Source organism: Nannobrachium achirus (genome assembly GCF_963921795.1).
Source record: "Nannobrachium achirus genome assembly, chromosome: 19".
NCBI classification, from domain to species: domain Eukaryota; kingdom Metazoa; phylum Chordata; class Actinopteri; order Myctophiformes; family Myctophidae; genus Nannobrachium; species Nannobrachium achirus.
The window spans coordinates 42,514,074-42,530,966 of NC_137826.1; the positions used below are offsets into that span (position 1 = coordinate 42,514,074).

The 16,893-nt window shown below is 42.4% G+C and overlaps 1 protein-coding gene across 8 annotated transcripts in view; it reads right to left on the reverse strand.

Annotated features, from left to right (window-relative positions):
* Positions 1 to 399: 399 nt before the first annotated feature.
* gabrg2 (gamma-aminobutyric acid type A receptor subunit gamma2) overlaps positions 400 to 16,893 on the reverse strand; it is a gene marked incomplete at both ends in the record, with an annotated part of 108,837 nt that continues 92,343 nt past the window's right edge. For 2 of the 8 annotated variants that reach the window (XM_080748362.1, XM_080748363.1), the window contains 3 exons: positions 400 to 711; positions 8,082 to 8,293; positions 14,615 to 14,767. In XM_080748362.1, coding sequence (XP_080604488.1) covers positions 400 to 711; positions 8,082 to 8,293; positions 14,615 to 14,767 — 677 coding nt within the window. Of the gene's footprint in view, positions 712 to 3,755; positions 3,780 to 8,081; positions 8,294 to 14,614; positions 14,768 to 16,893 lie in introns of all 8 variants that reach the window. The other 6 variants (XM_080748366.1, XM_080748365.1, XM_080748364.1 and 3 more) reach the window with 5 other exon arrangements.

Consider the following 16,893-nt stretch of genomic DNA (forward strand, 5'->3'; position numbering starts at 1 on the left):
GAATCTGTTAAAGCCTACTGTAAGGCATGCAAAAGTAATGGAACTCGCCGAGTTTTGCTATCCCCTAGCACAATCATTGTTTCACTACACATCATCAGACGCCTTCATGCCAGTTAGTTAGTTATAATGCTACAACTTTTGCATTGTCGTTATTGTAAACATATAACTAATACTGGAGAGAGAGAGTAAAAGTCATGAATACAAATTTCATCATCCAGAAAAGAAAACAAACTAAAAAAACAACAACAGAAGAGATAATGTCAAATCAAAGTTTTGTGGATTTCAGTTGGTCTCCTCCTTGAAAATGTTTTTTTTTTTCCTGCCGGAGCAGAGGATGGGCGGATGAACGGATGTGATGCGATGAACTGTACGATAAGGCTGGCTACACGACAAGACCCTTTAGAGATAGAGATATGAGACCCAGTAGACCAGGTTGAAGAGGCCGAACGCAGTGGGGAAGCCGATGCGCGCGTACGAGTCTATCTTGGCCACGCGGATGTGCAACCGGCCGTGCCGCCACGCTCCGGAGCGGCAGTCCTCGAAGCAGCAGAAGAAGCTGGTGCAGTCCTTCCCGTCCAGGCACTCGTAGCCGTACTCCTCGTCCCTCTCCTGCATGTGCGTGGCGTTGTTCATCTGGATGGCGGTGGCCGAGCGCGGGCGGATGTCCACCGTGGGTGTCTGCTTTTGAACAGGACAAAAAGAAAAGTTGCGCTGTTAGCCATACCAGAGTCACTGCAACGAAGCACTATATGGATTCAACCGCGGCATTGTGCTGTGCAACGCAACACCAGGGGACCTCATTCATTTTTCTGTCGGTAGTCAGCGAAATGTAATTTGCACCTTCAACTTGCCAACGGATCCTTTTGAAGGGAATGTCAGGGTAATACAAATGGGCCCATATAACTAGCACCTGTGGTTGTAATTAGGGGTGTTTAGGCCTATACATTAGCTGACAATGGGTCAGTCCCCATGGAACTCATGATGCAAATTACACCTTTGGGTAAACTCTGCGATAGAGCTGGCTTGCTGAGGTTTCCTTTTTTTTTATACGGTTATTTTTTCAGATTTATGATGCTAGTGCTGGGCAATTCCACTCCACATTTAATGGTAATGAGGCTATGGCACTGTCGCTGTACAAAAATTCACAACATACTGTGAGATAAAATTTGCAGATCAAAGCATTAAGTCTTTTTTGGTGTGCAATGACTCACTGAAATTACATAATTTTGATTCTGTGTGGATGACATTGGGGGGAGCTAGCTTCAGTGGAAGAAATTCAGGACACATTGTAATTGGCTTATGATGCATCAGGGATCTAAAAGCTGAGAGATACCGAGTGTTTTGTTGGAAGACGTACAACGCATCTCTATCTCAGCCCACTCTCTTCCTCCTGCCACTTTAACGTGTTAAAATAAACTGCATTTCAAGCTGTGCTCGCTGCTGGAGGGCACAGAGGCCTTCATTTATGAAAGACTCCCAAAAATAGGACAGTGACATCAGCACGTCTCTGCCCTGTCACTTGAAAGGGAGACAATTAGTATTCAAATAGCGAGGTTTTCATCACGATTTATCTCAAAATGCCATGCCACCTTTGCGCAAATTGGAATTCTGGTTCTTTGGAAGATTAACTGCTCAATCCCTCCTCTTGGCAGTCGAAGTTTCCCTGACCTTGCAGATAAACTCTGCCGTTGACCTCAACGTTAAGAAATACAGTACATTGTGAGCTTGCAGAGACGTCCAAAGGCCAGCCTCCAACAAATTTATCGTCACTGCACATTTTTTAGAGTAGAGAACTGCCACTTTCTGTCACTTAAAAGCTTTTTTCATGTCTCGGTTTTGAAATGTAAGTGTACATAAAATAACCCCAACAACTGTAAACAACATTATAGTCTACCAGGTGTATTCACACTGGGCACCGTGAAACATGCTTCATGCTGACTGACATTTATTGTTAGATATTAACAATGGACAAGAGAGGGTTTACTTGTCACTCACTCACAAATAGCGAAATGTTGGTAAGCATGTGGTAGAGTTCCCACGTGGATTGTCATTCCTGGTGGCTTACTTTTTTCTTCTTTTTTTTTGCCCAGCACTAGTGTACACAAGTTTGGCTGTCATCCCCTTGAAAACGATACATAACCATGAAAAAAAGTATGTTTGTTTCGACATGCTTTTTCTCCCCCGCTCCCCCCTTTTTTCTTTTTTTTTTTCTGAATTAACAGATAGCCAGTTCGGCTGCATGGTGCTGGAATGATTAGCACAGCAGGTTATGTGAGTCAGTTCTCAAAGGGGATTGGCTGCGCTGCAGGAAGCGGTGGTGGAAGCTCAAGCAGAAGGAAGTAGCACAGACAGCGTCCCGTCGCACGGCAGCGGTGGGGCCACGGGCCCCGGGGCCACAGGGGTTAGCAAAGAAAACATACCACACAGCACACAGTGGCATCTGTAACTTTAACCGGCTGAAAGGTAGACAACCCTCCTGGGTGACCCAAAGTCGAGCACGCAGTTTATTGTACCGTGGCTGTGTCGCTCTGCAAAAGAATGCTGTACTTTATAGCTGAAAAAAGTGTCAATGTGATTCGTGACAATGATAATAAATGACAAAATAAAATAAATGATATATATATATAAAGCGTTAATTGATTTATTTGTGATCGAGTGACACAGCCATGCCATGAAGTCTGACTCTATTACTCATTTTAGCAACAAATTTGCCTTTCGAAATATAGTTACCTGTTGAAATAGGTGATTTGTGCAAAAAATCTTTGTAAAAACCTATTCAAATACAATAAATATATAAATATTTAGCATTTCATATATTTTATATATTAAGTTTATGTAAATTATCTTCGGTAAAATACTATATGTTACTATTTCCTCTCAAATTGCATTGCGTCGGGTTAAATTTAGCTCCTCGCTGACGCCCGCCCACCTGGTGTGCATTTTCTGGGTATTTAGAGATTACGTTTTGTGTTAATCCACTGAACGGACCCGAGCTCTAATTAGACTTAACACGGTTTCGGGGTTGTCTATTTCAGTCTGTTAAGGCTCTGCTGACTCTGTAGGAAGCGTCAGGGTTTAGAAGCCCAACAAACACACGGTTATAGATTTACTGGCAGGAGATGGGGGAATAAGAAAAAGAAGAAGAAGAAGCTGTTGCAGCGACTACTAGCTTACCATAGATACAAATACAGCGGAGAGTAAAGCCTGATTCATACTTCGTCGCGCGCCGACCTACAAGCTCGCGACGCGTCAAGGCTCCGACGTGTTGTGAGCTTGCAGGTCTTCTATTCTCGGTCCATTAATCTCGTCGCACGACACCGCCATCGCGTGACAGAGCATAAATTAGGCTTGACACAGGACAGAGGGAGCCAGAACGCTGTCATACATACAGGGCCCCTTGGCTGATGCAATCGTTTTTTCACTTGTATACCCTCACTATGTGTGGGATGGTTATTTGAGATTTCAAAACAAAACCACATTAAGTAGAGTATAGGTCTGTCTGTCTGGCTGGCTGGCTGGCTGGCTGGCTGCCTCCGCACTGTGCGCTGCGTGGGGCCCAGGTTCAGTGTTATTTTGCTGCCCGGGGAACTCGAGTGGGAGTACATTGACAACACAGGTGGTCAGAGAGAGGGTAATACTGTAAGGAGAGGCAGTACTGGTCAAAGCAGTGCAGTGCTAGGGGCCCAAAGAGCCACAATGCAGCAAACACATGCAGTCAGTAGTACAGAGGGTAAGCTCAGACACAGGCAGTATACCTTTGACGAAAAGAGTCGGAGGAGCTTTTGTCCGGACAGGAAACAAAGAACGTGGATACAAGAAAAGAGAGAGTAACACTGAAGTAAACAGACAGCTACACATTAAGATAATACAACATACAGCTCTACTGTCTTGACTGAAAGGAAGAAAAGAGACATGTAGGTTACAGTACACTGCAAATCCTGAGTGTAAACTTTTTAACATGCTCAGTGGACTAACACTCAGGTTTTGGCAGTGTGCTGTAAAAGAGACTTATTACACAACAGACAAGGGGGATATGCATAGTACAACACACAGTATCACAGGTGGTGGTGCTTTTAAGCATATAAACCCTATTTAAGAGTTTAAAAAAATATCCAATCTATTGTTGAATGGCTATTTTTTAAATTAATAATAATAATAATATTTTTTTTTCTTTTTGCCTGTAATGACACGCCCAAAATACTCCTTGGAACATCTATGACTGACACAAATAGAGAGAGATTAATGATAGAAAGGAGAGAGAGGTTAATTATAGCATAATACAAAGCCTGCATGGTTTATAAGCATTTAATGTGTTAGGTTTATTGTGGTACCATGTGGTAACGTTGGCACTTGTCATGACTTTAAGCTGAGGTATGCATAAGTAATCTTATCTGAGCCATTAAAGAATGTTTCACATATTTAGTTTATTTTTATTCATTTATTTCAGTCTTCCTTATTAGCTTAGTCTTATGTGGTACACATCAAAAGATTGTTTGCATCCGGTTGATCAGACAGTAAGCCCTGGGATATGTGTTATCAGATCTAGTGCGCATACATTTTCAGAGTGATCTTAGATAAAACACTGGTGGCTGCATAATACAGTATTTTGGGAGAGAAATAAACCCCAAAACAAAACATCACAGCTCTGAAATAGGACACAGTGTTAGACTGTTAGTATCTCTAGAAGACGACTCATATGGAACACAGCTTAAAGGAAATCAAAAGTAGTTTTTTGTTCTTGTGCTTTTATATTTAATTTATAAAAGTGGTGGAAAGTAACTTAGTAGATTTACTTAAGTACAATTTTGAGTTATTTGTACTTAACTTGAGTATTTCCAATTTCCAATACATTTACTTTTACTCCACTACATTTAATTGAACACTTTAGTTACTAGATACTTTGTAGATTTTGATTATTATTACAAACCACACTTAACCACTTCAGCCATTTGAAAATAGCAGATCTACAAGCTCACAACGCGTTGCAGATCAGCTATTTTCAAAACTTGAAAATGGGACATTCTGCATACTTTTACTTTTAGTACAGTTTGATGCCAATACGTTTGTACTTGTAACAGAGTATTACTATGTTGCTTTTCGTATAGATCAAAACACAAGCATGCACGCACGTACGCACGCGCACGTACGCACACACTTGGCAGGCAGAGCCTTAGCGTCCCCTCTGAGATGGTAAACTGGCATTCCACCTTCCTGTTCATTATTCATGCATTCATCCAGTTACTTTAGAGGCCGCAGCAGAACCTTAGTTACAGCCATGGAAAGTAGAGCACTCCGGTTCGACCTCAACGCTCAAACTCAGCGCTATGTTGCTGCTCTGACTAGGATTGACAAAATGTTAGTTTGTGGACTCGCTAAAGTGCCCGCTCATGTTGTTTTCCCCTATTTGTTATTTATTTATTCTCCCCAAAACTTTGGACCCTTTCACCTCCTTGGCACTTTCGGATAAAAAGTTAATTTAAATGTTTGGTTCATTGGCTTCCATACAACTTTTAATACATTATAGGAGGGGGGAGGGGGGACACTGCCCCGTAGACTTGGGTTTTAATGAAGAAATTAAGCTTTTGGTCATGGTGTGCATGCTCTATTTTCATCCATGCCTCAAAAATATAGGTCTGCCTTTTATTGTTCAAATATTTTATACATAAAATATTGCACTTTTTGAAATATGGATTTATACTGGAAGTCAATGGCGAGGCAAATATGGAGCTACAGTATGTGGAACGCCTGCTATTTTCAATACTCCTTAAAGGAGTAGTTCCCCCCCTTTTTTTTCTATTGATTACTCACGCCATGGAGACTTGAGTTCAATAATATTTTTTTGTATTTGTTGCATTCCAAAAATTTGATTATAGTAAATCTACCCCCATTGATTCTGGATGGTGACCCAAATGCATTTGGGTCAGAATCAATGGGGTAAATTTATTATCAAATTATTGTCTCAGGAATGCGACAATTACAAAAAAATATTATTGAACTGAAGTCTCCATGGTGTGAGTAATCAATAGAAAAAAGGTTATTTATATTTTTTTACAGATTATTTAATTAAAGTTTTTGTGTATGGAATACTTATGAAAAATGTTAGAATTTAATAACATGCGGTTTTTAATAGTTGTTTTTAATTGATGAAAAGTTATCTTTTAAATCTGTTTAAATAATATTATATATCTCTATATGTAGGAATAAAAACAACAACAAATTGGTCCACGACCCAAACACGGGTCCCAACCAAATGTTTGGGAAATAGTGCTCTAGACCAGTGGTTTACAACCTTTTCAGGCCGCGACCCCCAAAATAACCATATTGTAACTGGGGACCCCCCCACCCTGACGAGTACTAAGAGTTGAGGCATTACATTTTGTAAAACACGGTTCTAGTTGTGAGTATGTAGATTGACTATTTTCACAATTTCTTCCTCTACTATTTGACAATTTGTCCAATGTTTAATTTGTCATGTATTAAAAAGTACTTAAATTGTCACTTTATAAAATGTGCATGTACTGTACCCTTTATACACTTTTTGTTGGTTTGTTTACTGTTGAGTGAGAAAACAATTTTGCACATTAAGTTAATCATCTGGAGACCCCCCAAAATAATCTGGCGACACCCCCCTGGGGGTCCCAACCCACAGGTTGAGAACCACTGCTCTAGACTAGAGGGAGCCACTACGCTGTCCTATACACTCAGTATGAGAGACTCACTCCTGTTATGCTACGTGACACGGGGTCTAGATTACAGATGTGTGATGTGCTGTGACAGATGTGTTGCACAGATTAAGGACAGGTTGACTGATCCCCTCACCACCGCCACCGCCCCCGTGAGTGACATGAGGTGGTGACCTCTGGGGAGATGCTCCCTTAGGGACACACAGGGTATAAGAGATGTCCCTAAAGGCTTATCCCTGTGCTCTATAATACACCAGGGGTGGTGATTGGGTGGGGTTAGGGACAGGAGGGGGAGATCTATAAATGACAAGCAAAGGGCTGAAAACGTTGACCCTTCACCTGCAGCAGGGACGTGCAGAGAATTTTAGGGAGGCAGGGGCTGAAATCTCCGAAATGGCCTTTTGGTGGAAGCACCGAAAGTCGGCTATTTTCGGTGTGTGAAACCACACTCAACTAAGCATAATCAAGTCAGTACTGGAGATGTGGCTTAATGGCATGGATTTCTACACAGAGAGGGCAATTCTTTCAACATAAAATCCTGCGTTCAAGTTCAGGAGAGTTTGGACAAGGCAATTCTATTGAATGCTGCCTTCAGGTATGCCATGGAAAGAGGGCATTTGCATTTCTTTCACCTTAGTAAAAACTGCATTCATGGTCTGGAGAGGGCACTTCTTACATACTGATAAAAGGGCAGGGGCTCAAGCCCCCTTTGATGTCCATGTGTGCACGTGCCTGCCCTGCAGTATATATGGATTACTGAACAAAACATATCTTTGTCATTCTTAACTCTTTTCATTTTCAGGACCAGTTTGGTGTACCACAGACCCCCATTTGATAAGAAGTGAGCATTGCTATTTATGTGTTCATTTCATTAAGCCCCCCGGGGAAGCTTGGCCAATGTGACCCTGGGCGCACAACAAACTTTGTGCGCTCTGTGCCAAGATGTAGGCCAGATGTAGGCCACGCTTCAGAGCCTGGACAAAGCCAGATGTTGGAGCTTAGCTCCTTCCAGGAGCACCGTTCAAATATTTTCTCTAGGACCCCAATTTACACTGTCAAGTAAATCACTGTTAATTTCACTTATTAAAGAGTACAAATGGAGTCGAATGGATGGGTCCAGTTGGTTCCGTATGTACACTGGTTCCAGACCTTTGGTTCCTAACTATCAGTCATTTAACCCTCTGGAATCCCCTCAAGGACCCCGGATTGAGATCCAGTTGTCTACTGAATCAATGTAGGGACATGAAGTCATAATGCATAAGATCAGAAGAATGCCTTGAACTTCACCAAGCAGTTTCTATACTTATTGCTGAACACAATACCTGAAACCGACACTCGACCAATCGACCTTCATGATAAAAAGAAATTACACCTGAGCCTGTTTGTTTTTGGAAAGACGCTCACCGGATTTTTCTTCTTCTTGTCTTTTTTGGCACTGGGCTTCCTGTTGGAGACGAAGTAGTGCAGCGTGCCGTACTCTATGAGCGCCGCGAAGACGAAGATGAAGCACACGGAGACGAAGAGGTCCATGGCCGTCACGTAGGACACCTTGGGGAGAGACTTCCTGGCAATGGTACTCAACGTGGTCATCGTCAGCACGGTGGTGATTCCTGGACAATGGGAACACATACAGCACAGTTGTGATTCCTGCCAATGGGAATATACACATACAGCACAGCGGTGATTCCTGGACAATGGGAATACGTACACATACAGCACAGTGGTGATCCTGGCAATGGGAACATACGGTGAGCACAGTGGCAATTCCTGGAAATGGGAACATACAATCGTACACCAGAGATAACTCAACTAAATTGGAAACAAATTTACTCCTATAAGGGTTGTTCCATTTGCACATATTCAGAATTACAGACCTCTGGTAGGCTATACACCACACAATCCTGAGTGTTAATTTATATCTGAGAGAATTGTATGTGTGGTATCATAAGACAACACAAACAAGAACAGCATTGTTTTATGAAAATTAAACCCAAGAAAGATAATAGATGATTTAGATATGATGTTGATATAAGATGTTCTCTGTTTTGTTATGAAACTGAAATAGAGGACATTCTTAAAAGGGTTGTATGATCAGAGTTGTCCCACTATTTATGGAAATATAATTTGGACTTATTTAAAAGTATTATTTAAAGTGTTAGCATTTGGGAAGAAACTGTTAAAAACTTTCTTTTTTTAAGATTTGTTTTTGTTTGTTTATTAACTAACAAACAGAAATCCTGTCATCCGTGGAAGAATATGTCACAGTAGAGCCTTGGATCTTAAGATCAAAGAAGCTCAAATCAAAATTTAGACGGGGTTAAAGCAAAGGGTGACATATGCCGGTTTTCTGTCATTCAAACTGACAGATGCCACTGATTGCTGTGCCTTTAATGTACTGGATTCTCCACGTTATTCATTTTAAGTTGATGTCTGTGAAAGAGACAAACAAGCAAAAAGACTCGTCTTGCATACGAATGTGGGTCGTTCTCTTACAAAACTGTTTTGATAGAGCCTATTTTCACTGCTTAAACCTAACAAAAACAACTATAGTGATGTCACACACACACACACACACACACACACACACACACACACACACACACACACACACACACACACACACACACACACACACACACGCACAATACTTGACTGGATCTCTTCTAGCTACGCTTACTTTATAAATGGAGAAGGTTACGGGAGAAAGAGCACACCATGTGTATTCATGTGTATATATATATATATATATATATATATATATATATATATATACATAATTATAATTATTATTATTTATTTTTTGATTGTCAATGAGGTTATTTTTAAACAGAGCTGTTGTAGTAACAGACAGAAAGTCACACTGACAGACTGTAAGCTGACAACGAATGCAAACGATTAACGGCATCTGATCACTCTTATTCCGAGATATTCTCTGCCCAGAAAACCTAACGCTTACATGGATTATAAGAAAACAAAGCAAAGGGATTACAAAGCACAATGCACACGCCATTGTAATTGCAGACACTTGGTAGATAATGTGACACTTAAACGATATAGGCATCAGCGAGGGTGATGACCAACTGTTTGGCTTTCCTCTTGATCCATATAGCATTACATTCCTGGACTTCAGGATCAGCCGACACTGACCGAGACTGTGCCTCTGTATGCAGGGGCGTCACACCAAATGATGGGCCCTGGGTACAAGGATTCACTGCGGGCCCCCCCATGAATGTTAACTATTGAAAAATAGCAGATGTACAAGCTCACAGCGCGGCACCGAGTGCCGCGCTGCGAGCTTGTATACACGCTGCGAGCTTGCACACATTTTCACGACTTTTCAAAAATAGCAGATCTTCAAGCTCATAGCGCGGCATCGAGTGCCGCGCTGTGAGCTTGTAGATCTGTAGATCTGCTATTTTTCAATAGCTAAAGTTACTAGGGCCCCTCCACCTTGGGCCCTAGTAACTCAGTCCCACTCCCCCCCCCCCCCCCCCCTGTGAGGCCCCTGTCTGTATGCACCATCTGGTGCTCTCTCTCTCTCTCTCTCTCTCTCTCTCTCTCTCTCTCTCTCTCTCTCTCGCTCTCTCTCTCTCTCTCTCTCTCTCTCTCTCTCTCTGATGATGTGGACGGAGGTGGAGGCCGGGGGCACGCGACGCTGACCCCAGTTTAACAAGAACAAGATTACAGTAGGAAGTGTGCCAAAGAAGTGTGCCAAAGGAAGAAAAAAAAACTCTGCAAGCAGACCACCATTCAACCCATCAACCACCCAGACAGCCAGCCTAATAGGCCATTGGGGGGAGGAATCTGCTATTTGTGTCTGTTTCTCACGTGGAACGACGGGACGTCGTTGTGGGTTCAAGATTAATGTTGCCGCATTCTGAGCGATTTTTGATATTTTTGCCGGATGCCATTGAAGGATTAAGAACTACTGTTATCACCATTAATCCCCCCCATCCCACTAGCTTGCATTCACCTCTCCTGTTATCTTTGCAGGGAGGGGGGAGGAATATAGACATTTTGACTCTGAGACCAAATCCAGTGGGCAATTAACAGCGCGGTCGTGTTTATGCGGCTTTCGTGGCGAAGAGCGTCAGGGAAAACAAACGTGTAATAATCCAGCAGCCTGTGCGACGGAGACAAAAACAAAAGCAGACTATTTTTAGAGTAACTAATAACGGAAAGAATGATTGCGGTAAAGGCTGCACAAAGCCTTCCCCGCCTGACGTATAAAACCCGACGATTGTTGGTGGGATGTCAGAGAGCCCTGGGTTGCTTTTAACATTCAGCCATTGTTCACTAATGATCACACGGTGAAGACAGGAGAAGGTCATCAGGGGTTCAGAGCCTTGCGGGCCTTAAGGGGAGGGAGGTGGTGCACATGGGGTCTGTTGGGGGGCAGCAGCTGACTAAGGAATATATCGTCACTGTCGGGCAGAAAGCTTGTATCTCCAAGTTTCAATTTGTACGTTCTAGCGTAAAGCAAAGCCACAACGCCTCGCGGTGCGAGGCGTTGTGTGCTTGTAGATCGGCTATTTTCACTATCTTAAATCACTTTTAACCCTCTAAGGCCCACTGTTGTAATATTACAACGTTTGTATTTTATCCAAAAAAAGGTTTAAATCATTTTATTTTAGCTCCCCCTACCACCTAAACATCACCATTGGATTCTATTGTTTAGTATTACAATGCCATTGCCCACAATATTTGCATATAAATACCCCCCACAGGGGCTGACATTCACACCCGCCACACCCGCTGACATTCCAGAGTTTTGACGAACAACATCTTACTTTTTCATGGAAGCTATTCCTCACAAAAACATAAGTAAAATGCCTGTACTATTTTTTTTGGTGATCATTAGAATGTCTAGAACATGTACATATGTTATTATTGTGAAAAATATCCCCCATATGTAAATTAGAGCATGATTTATGATTTATGATTTATGGCTATAAAACCTTACAAAAACATTTTTTTGAAAAAAACATTACATTTTCCTGTGATTAGGACTCCTACAACACCATCTGATTTTTTTCAATTTTTTATTTCAAGTATTTCTATATTTGGGCCTTAGAGGGTTAAAATGATGAATACAAAACCAACGGTTTTTCGACGTACAATGTTTCCATCCGACAACGACGATATACGATCTCCACTCTTTACCTCCTCTGAGGATGGCCTTCCCTCGGGATAAACCAAGGGCAAGTTAAAAAAAAAAAGGCTGACGAATTTCCTCAAAAAGTCACCTGTCCGCGCCCTCAACTTTGTTTTGTGTTTGTGTGTCTCTTTTCTTGCCTTCAGTTAGAGAGTAGCCACCTGCATTATTTTTTACGCTGAGGTCGGCATCTTTGCATCTCCCTCCTTTGCGTTGCATAATTAATAATGCCTCATTAAGACATGCATAAAAAAACATATGTGCCGGGATAGGCCCTTCTAATCAAGATGGACTAGATTCCTGAGCAGATGCCCCATGGTCTCTGAGGGGTAACCGGGGCAGCGAGAGCAGAGAATTACAGAATGGAGGATCTACTGTACGAAGGAGTGAAAAACAGACTGTACTATGCAGATTTTCAACCATACGTTTCCTAAAGCTGCAATCCGGGACTTGATTTAATCAATCCTATTTTTGTTTTGACCAAGCTCTATGGTAGAGAATGTTAATAACTTTATATGATTATGTGTATAGCTAACTAGCAGTACTGCGTTTTCAGCTCCAAAGCTTTCTTGTGGTGTTTATCCTTTTAGTTGACCTTGAATCAGTGAACTGTACTGTCCTGTACTTTTTCCCATATGCAAACTTCTAATAAAGTATTCAATCAATCAAAAAAAGCACATCTGCAGTGGTTTTGGTCTCCATTCATAAACAGTGGTGTCAGTTAAGGTATGGCAACATGACTGGTGTCTTGCACGCGCGAAGGTACGCGGGGGTCGCGCGCGCGTGCAAGACACCAGTCATGTTGCCATACCTTAGCAACAAGGCATGATACATTTATTTTAAGAAGTACATTCTATTTTTTCCCAGTTTCTACGGTTTCTTGAGCTGGATATGGCAGCCTGGAATGGTTGTTCAAGTGCAGCTAAACTTGGCATGTTAGTAAATGTGCCACAATTAACAATAATGCATTGCACCTGTGCAGCTGACCTGCGGAACCTGGGAATATAGGCTACCATTTTGTCAAGATGGGGAGAATAAAAGTGTGGAGAATATAAGTGACCTTGTTAAAGTGACCATTTTGTAATGTTTTGCATTTGTAGTTATTTTTCTGTAATTTAACTGACAACATAATAACCAGAACAGATAGACAAAGAGACATTCATGGATTTATATTTAAAAGTAACATTTATTTTCCCCCCTGGACCCAGGGTATGGCAGCTGCATACCCCTGCCATACCCAATTGACGCCACTGTTCATAAATGTTATGAAACACATTGAAGTGCATAGTGTAGCTTTAATTTAACTCAGAAGAATGATATGTACACACTTCAGTTAAATTAACACAAAGGCTTTTGCTGTGTTATTTTGGTAAGGACACGAAGGAAAATGCAGCAGGAAAAAGTATGCAGTGAAAAGAGAACAATAATAGAATATAAATAGTTTATAATATTTGGGAATTTGGGGAATTGCGGGCCTTTCAGTATGAATATGTAAATGCTTGCAAATATTTATTCTCAGAAGTCGTGTGTTGTTTCTGAACTAGTCCAAACTTAATTTGGTAGCACATTTCATACACAGCCGAAAACTGCTTAGTTTACAAAATTACAATGCGAGAGGCATGAATGCTGTTTTTTCTCTCTTTTTTTTAATCCCTTTGCTTTGTGTAATTGCTCAGTGAACCATGTGAGAGAGGAAAAAACAACGGCCTATGCTTGGATTCATTTTCATAATCAGTCAAGCTAGCCCAAACACACATATGCTGCAGTCATACCAATGAAATTCATTAGCAGTCAGGCCTGTCCTTAATTACTCTCCACCCCTGCTCTCTAAACAGCTGCAATCCATAACTTTTATGTCCTACCCGGGATTCAATTTAAAATAAGGCTCTTAATCGTGGATAGAATTTAAGACGTGGGGGGGAGAAAGAAAGAAAGGCTCGCAATAGTGTTGATTTTGTCGGCTAAAACTATGACGAAAAAATGTTCATTGCCTACCTTTTTTCACTGGTGAAAACAGAACAAAACTACGCTTCGATGACTAGAACTAAGACTAGACATATATTGACAATTTGTTAGAATAAAATGTTAGGGAGGGACTAGTGGAGAAGAAGCCCAGTAGAACTAAAAGACAAGACATTTTATGTTTGCTTGCCCTCCGAAAATATCAGATCTGTGACGCGTTGTTGTGAGCTTGTAGGACGGCTATTTTCAGCCTGCAAACAAGCGTAACACCAGGCCTCACGACGCCATCGAGGCCTGCCGAAATACATTTTAGATCAGGGGTCCTCAACGTTTTCAGGCCAAGGACCCCTTAGTTGAGAGAGAGATGAAGCAGGGACCCCCACAACGTTTTCATAGATTTCATAGTTAAATCGTTTGACAGCACAATCATCTGTGTATTTTGGATTCATGTCAATTTGTGTTTTCAGATATTTAACCAATTGAACCGTCAATACTTAATAAACGTGACCTTTCACTCTGTACTTAGTCTGATCTTTTTCCCCCTCTACACCAAACCTCTTTGCCGAAAATAGCCGATCTACAAGCTCACAACGCCTCGCTCTGCGAGGCGTTGTGAGCTTGTAGATCTGCTATTTTTGGCTATACAGTTCTCAGAATATGGACAGTGGACACTAGGGTTCAATATAAAAAAGGAGAAAAAAGTTTCTATCGCACAGTTACCTGTGGTAACTCTGAGGACCTCCTATAGGGGTCCCGGACCCCCTGTTGAATACCCCTGTTTTAGATGTCTTGATGAGACTCTATGAAGGCATACCTAAAGAGGTCCTGGCGGGCACAGCGTCTTTGTTGATCCAGAAGGAGACCCAGGAGAGAACCACGATGAGGGTGCAGGGGATGTAGGTCTGGATGGTGAAGTAGCCCATCCTCCTGCTCAGGTCGAAGAACACTGTCAGCACCACGTAGTCTCCTGCACGGGGAGAAAGGAAGGGGTGGGGAAAGAATGGGGACATGAGTTTTAACACTCGGGTGACTGTAAAAAAAACTACTTCCACTCTGACTGCATTTATCAGTCAAATTGACAGGTAAATTCTCTCCCTTTTGGCCCAGGAGAGCAACACCTCCTCCCCTACTGCCAGCAGGGGTTCTATTGTCTTCCAAGTGTGAATTAGCATTTCAATTGACCTCTCAAATGGGGAGCGCAAAAGGTGTGAAATGATCTCCTTGCTTCTGGGAGGGGGAGGAATGGGTGAGACCTGTCTTTATGACCGATAACTAACAGTCAGAGAGAGTGGTATAATGGTATATTATTTCATACTTAGGAACCTTCACGGGGAGAGTTATATATTGCACTTTGTGATCTTTGTGAGGTCAAAATGACCTGTTAGTCACCTGTGTGTTAAAGGGTCTAACCCAGGGGTCTTCAACGTTTTCAGGCCAAGGACCCCTTAGCTGAGAGGGAGATACAGCAGGGACCCCCCCTTACATATTGGATAAAATTGTGTTGCAGATTTTCATCGATTTCAAAGATAGATTCATAGACTTGTTTGACAGCACTGTCAACAGTCCATGTTGGATCCGTGTTAATGTGTTTTCTTTTTTTCTTCAGACATTTAACTACTTAAATTGTCGATACTAAGTAAACTTGACCTTTCACTCTGTACTTGGTCTGCTCTTTGTTACCTCTACACCAAACCTATTTGACGAAAATTTGCAGCACGAGGCGCTGAGAACTTGTAGATCTGCTATTTTTTGCTAAAGCTCTCCTCAGAATAGGGATGTGAGGGTTTAAGTTGTTAATTTAAAACAATTATCCTGACACACAAAGATGTGGTGGCCCCCCTGTAGTAACTCTGAGGACACCCTATACTAGGGGCCCCATACTCCTTATTTCTGGTCAGAAAGTCATGTTGCAGGTTTTCTGCTTGCGTGCATGTCCTAGTCTTGTGATCTTCATAAATGCCTGACCCCAAAAAAAAAACGCCATTCAGTGAAACGCCAAAATGTTTCCACCAAAAAGTGTCATAAGCTGTGATTGGTCCACCTTTGATGGGACAGACATCAAACAAGTGTAAAAATGTGAGGATAAGTCAAGTTAAATGAAAACTCGTCAGTCAAAGACTACATGCGTCCCCTCGACTGGCCTAAATATCTCATATTGCTGCCAGCTCTCCCAAGATATTTTACCTAGTGTTCAGTGAATAATTTAACGCCGGATTTGTGCTCCGCCTTAGGAGTGCAAATCATTGAAGCCATGTCAGATGTTAACTGTGCCGCTCATCCTACGTTCGGGCAGAAACCTCTCCATCTCCAAGTTTCAATTCTGTATGTTTTTTTGGTAAAGTAAAGCCCTGCTTCACCATACAAGACTGCCACATTTAATACAAGACTTTTAACCTAGTGAAAATTGCAGATCTATCGCGAGGTGTTGTGTGCTTGGAGATCAGCTATTTTCACTAGTTTAAATCGTTTTTTAAATGAAGGAAATGGTGCTGGTATTAGTGTGATGAGAATGAGAAGCCCTGGGGCGCGGGGAGAGAGCTGCTGTCCTGGCAGTAGTTAGCGGGCCATTAACAGCACCATGATGAGCTGTCCGTTTGCTGACCCCCCCACCCCAGCAGATGCTAGGTGCTACGGGGTGGAGGTGAGCCTACGCCCGGGTGGAGCTGACCCTGACAATCTGGATCAGCAGGCCTCCCTCGGTGTGAAACACACACGCACATGCACGCTCGCTACGCACGAACGTGCGCGCGCGCGCACACACACACACACACACACACACACACACACACACACACACACACACACCGGTGATCTGGCAGCTAGTTGTTGATGTTGGGACCACTGCCAGTTACCGTTTCGCTAAACTGTCTGTCTGTCTGTGTCTGTCTGTCTGTGTGTGTGTGTGTGTGTGTGTGTGTGTGTGTGCGTGCGTGCGTGTGTGCGTGCGTGCGTGCGTACATGTGTGTGTGCGTGCGTGCGTGCAGTGTCAGCCCAGCAGTGGCCTGCAGCACACTGTGTTGTCTGCTAATTGATTAACATGCGACTGTCAGTGCTGCCGCACCTCTATCCTGCCCTTCTGCTGCGGCTCTGTAG